The 4,641-nt window shown below is 32.7% G+C and overlaps 1 protein-coding gene across 1 annotated transcript; it reads left to right on the plus strand.

Moving 5' to 3' along the window:
- Positions 1-1,645: 1,645 nt before the first annotated feature.
- LOC140957756 (peroxidase 5-like) lies at positions 1,646-3,081 on the plus strand. Its single transcript, XM_073415134.1, has 2 exons — positions 1,646-1,967; positions 2,077-3,081. Exons 1-2 carry the CDS (start codon positions 1,746-1,748, stop codon positions 2,848-2,850), a joined length of 996 nt encoding a protein of 331 aa, XP_073271235.1. The 5' UTR covers positions 1,646-1,745; the 3' UTR covers positions 2,851-3,081.
- The last annotated feature ends 1,560 nt before the right edge of the window (positions 3,082-4,641 follow it).

Here is a 4,641-nt window from a genome sequence, read left to right on the forward strand (position 1 = left end):
TTTAAAAGTAAAAAAATAAAATAAAATAAGTCAACACGCAATAGTAAGAAGAAAGATTCATGAGATTACGTTTATTTGAAGCATGCAAGAGAAGAAAACGAGTAATTTAAATGTTTTATTACTCAAAGAATCAAAGGGCATTAGGATTTTTTTAAAAAAAAATGCTAAACATGTGATTTATTTAATAATACTCGGTGACATGCATATTATATTTAAAAGAGACAAAGTGATTGATTCAGAGAAAACAACAAAATTTATCCTATAATCGGCTCTAATGTTTATTTTGGTATAATTTTTCAGTTTGTGAAACAACTTTGCCTCTTTTACAATTTTAGTACGTGTTTTTTTTCAATTAAAGTCATATATAATATGATGCCAAAAATTTGACAAGTGACGGTCACATAAATTGATCAGATGATTAAAAAAACAAAAATTAACCAAATTATAAATCAATTTCTCAAAATTTTCCATTTATTTAATTAGATGGGAATAGTTATATATAGAAAAAGAACTAAAAAAGACTTAAAACATACAACGCTGTCGGTGAACCAAGACAACTGGGATCTTGGGGCAAAATAATATATTTGGTGAATATAATATTATAAAATTTTGAAACTTAAGCAAATATTTTGTCCATCCTTTCTTAAGATGACCAATTTCGAGGAAGTAAAGTAAAAAAGTCAATTAATTTTAATTAAGATAAAGATCAAACAACTAAATAATAACCATTGTCTAAAAAAATTTCCAGGTAGAATAATAATAATAATTTATGCAATTCAATATAGTACGTACAATAACATTGGATATTAAAATAAAAGAATACTAGTTTTTTTTTTAAAAATTAATAGAGATCACGAACTTGTATAATAATAATTGCTTCAAAAAAGAGAGGCTAAAATTAACTTTTGTCAAGGTCAAGATTATCCCTCCCTATATTATAAGAGATGGCGTCCCACAAATGTTTCTTTTGAAAGTCAAAATGAATATTATCAAAATCAACCTTAAGGTTAACATAAATAAAAGTTAAACCGAATCAGCTTAAAATATATAAGTAGTATTGTAAAGTCACCTATATATAAACTTCTGGACTTCTGATTAGTTAATATTTAGTTTCAGAACAATAAATTGATTCTTTTTTAAAATATTTGGTGGAGTGCTGACATGACGTCATATATTAGTCGAAACCAAAAACCTAGATGATAAACATTAAAAAAAAAAATTTGTTTCACCGTAGGATGTACGATTATTTCATATGCGTACGAAGGTGTAGGAATGATTTGCTTGATAATTTCCTCTCAAAATCTTATTGTTGTCACTGTTGCTTGTTGCAATTGAAATATCATGAACAAAAATTATAATGAAATATTTACGTAATAAACCGCTGACATTGAAGGTTAGTTGATCAAGTCTATGAATGATAGAGAAAGTCGACTACCGAACTTGGTAAAAGAAATATATAAAAACTTCCATTTCTTAAGCAAACTTAGCTAACAACAAGCTGTTAATTAATTATAAAAAAAAAAAATTATACCAAAGACTGTTTCGTTGCCTACGGAATTGTAGTATATATATAATATATTTTATAGTAATTCTTTCATCTATATATACCTTCAAATGCCATTTTCTCCAGCCATTCTCAATCACCTTATAAGTAATATCCTGAATTCATATTTAGAATTAAAAATCTTGATTTCATTTCGCTTTCTTTCAGATTTTGTTTGATTCTTTTTATATTAAAAAAGAAGATGATGCTTTCTAGTAAATTTTCGGGAGGCTTGATCTTGTTTCTTACAATCATATCAACAATGGCTACAGTTTCGTTGGCTTCACTAAAAGTTGGTTACTACAAGCACAGTTGCCCGTCAGCCGAAGCCATTATAAGGAAACAAGTTAACAGAGCTCTGGCAAGGAACCCTGGACTCGGTGCAGGCATCATCAGAATGCATTTTCATGATTGTTTCGTAAGGGTATGTTTATATCCATTCTAGGTGTTTTTTTTTTTTATTTGTTCTCTACGTGATTAAATTGAGAAGTAGTGGAGCTAAAATTTAAATGCCCTTTTTGTTTAATTTATAGGGTTGTGATGCATCGGTTCTTCTGGATTCCACCCCTGGTCGTCGTTCGGAGAAAGAACACCCGGCCAACAACCCGAGCTTGCGTGGTTTCGAAGTGATTGATGCAGCCAAGGCTGCTCTCGAATCAGCCTGCCCACGAAAAGTCTCATGTGCTGATATATTAGCATTTGCGGCTCGTGACAGCGCCTACAAGCTCGGTGGCATAAACTACGCGGTCCCATCAGGTCGTCTCGACGGGCGAGTATCCATAGAAGATGAAGTTACTCAAAACCTTCCTCCCCCATCTTTCAACGCAGCACAACTCGTTCAAAACTTTGCACGAAAAGGGTTGTCCGCAGACGAAATGGTGACCCTTTCCGGGGCACACTCCATCGGAATATCTCATTGCTCTTCTTTCTCGAACAGAATCTACAACTTCAATTCCACTCATCCGATTGATCCTTCCATGGACCCAAAATTTGCTAGGGAGCTGAGAAAGAGGTGTCCTGCGCCTTCATCCAATGCTAGAACCGATCCGACAGTGCCTCTAGACTTCCTTTCTCCCAACAATTTGGATAACAAGTATTATTTACTTCTAAAGAACAAACGTGGGTTGTTGACTTCAGATCAGACACTTGCCACTAGCCCTTCCACTTCTTGGATGGTGACGAACAACGCAAAAAATGCAGCTTCGTGGGCCAACAAGTACGCAAAGGCCACCATAAAAATGGGTTTCATTGAGGTTCTTACCGGAAATCAGGGTGAGATCAGAAGAAATTGCAGGATTGTCAATTAAGTATTATCAATTTTGTGTTGTTTTTATGTTTTTTTCTTCAAATCTTTGATTGTTAATGCAACTGTAACTAATTTTAATCTTTTAAATTTACTTTATTGTCTTCAGTCATATTAAAATTTTAATTGTGAGTTTAATTTATTGATGAATTCCTCCTTTAATTGTTATCAAATTTTATTGTGTGAGCAAATTACAAATATGAATAAAGCAATGGGACAAACACTTTTATTGTTCCTTTGTCATTCTTATTTTTCTCAGCCTATATAAAGATCTCAGTCACACAAACACAGCTTCACTATTGAATTTTGAAATGGCAACTAGACTGGTGTTGTTAGAACTTTGTAAACTATGTAATTAATTATGTTGGGCACGGTCACGGCAACTACCATTCTATCAACTTTAGCTTATTACAGAGGTAAAGGGTGAAATATGTTTTTAGTTTGTTGATAGGTATGGTTTTTACGTGTTTTATTGCATTCATTTTTTGTGTGTTTGCATTGTACATGCGTACATTTCATTTACATTTTGTTCGTTTTAGAGTATACATGTGCATATGATCGTGTCTCGCTTGTACGTGACGAATTTGCAGGTAAATATGTTTTTAGTTTTTACAATAATTTTTGTTGGGTTATGCATGTATTAGTGAGAATTGTATTAAGATGAGTGACCTCCTGAGAAGTTCTCGTCCGTCAAGGTAAATAGGTGCACTCCGAGCTGCTACAAATATATATAAATAAATAAATACGTGTCTTGGCTAACATTTATGACTTTTTGCTTAGGCGGTTGATCCTAACAATTTTAATCGTATCAACTCAATCATTCTTATTTTTCTCAGCCTAGGTAAATATTTCAATCGCACGAGCACAGCTTAACTTTCGAATTCTGCAATCGTAACTAGATTGGTGTTGTTAGAACTTTGTAAACTATGTAATCAATGTTGGATACGGTCACAGAAACTAGTTCCAACATCATTTCACAAATCAATCACAAAGCATATTTTAAAAACAAATTAGAAAATATATATACTTAATATTACATGAAATCATTAAATTTAATAAATCAATATTTAATGTCTTCGAAATATATAATATACGCAACTCTATCATATATGGTCTAAAAATGTTAAAACAATAAGTCTAGAAGATTCAAGTTTTCACATGTTCTTCTATACATTAACTCCATATTTATGATAAATCAATGTTGTTTTTAAAAGAAAACATAGTTAAGTAAAGCTTGAAAGGAAGATTTCCTCCAATATTTCAATTGTGTATTTAAAAATATTCAATTTTTAAATTATGAAGCAATCAAATTTGACATTAATTGCTTTCTAAATTAATAATCCATATTTCTAAATTATTAATCATTTTTAGATGAATAAACTTATGTTAGGATGGGGAATATGTTTAGAGGGGGCGAATAAAGAGGTCAAAGCTCGTTATAGACTTCACAATATCATCTACTGAGGTCGGAGGGACCTCAGGTAGTGGTGCATCAACTATATAAGAACATGTTGCACTGTTAGTTAAAGTGGAGGAAGAGAAAGATGCCTCAGATTGGATTTCCACACCGGTTGAAGCAGGATCAGCAGTTGTTATTGTCTGTAGCGATTGAAGAGGTTTCTTCAACCACCTCTTGCTCAGCTTCGGAGACATTGGAGGGGCCACCGTCGGTTCTTCTTCTAATTCCTCCATGCTCATTTCATTGAGCATAGCAAGGGTTTCGCTGGCATAGACTTCAAAGCCTTAGCGAGCGGTTGCTTGGGCATCTCAAACTCCCTCCTGACTGATCTTGTCA

The sequence above is a fragment of the Primulina huaijiensis genome, chromosome 14, assembly GCF_012295235.1.
Source record: "Primulina huaijiensis isolate GDHJ02 chromosome 14, ASM1229523v2, whole genome shotgun sequence".
NCBI classification, from domain to species: domain Eukaryota; kingdom Viridiplantae; phylum Streptophyta; class Magnoliopsida; order Lamiales; family Gesneriaceae; genus Primulina; species Primulina huaijiensis.

Bases quoted from the DNA above. Each gene is read 5' to 3' on its own strand.
- LOC140957756 (XM_073415134.1), top strand. From the start codon at position 1,746: ATGATGCTTTCTAGTAAATTTTCGGGAGGCTTGATCTTGTTTCTTACA. The intron at 1,968-2,076 runs GTATGTTTATAT...TTTAATTTATAG, and splicing joins TTCATGATTGTTTCGTAAGG to GGTTGTGATGCATCGGTTCT.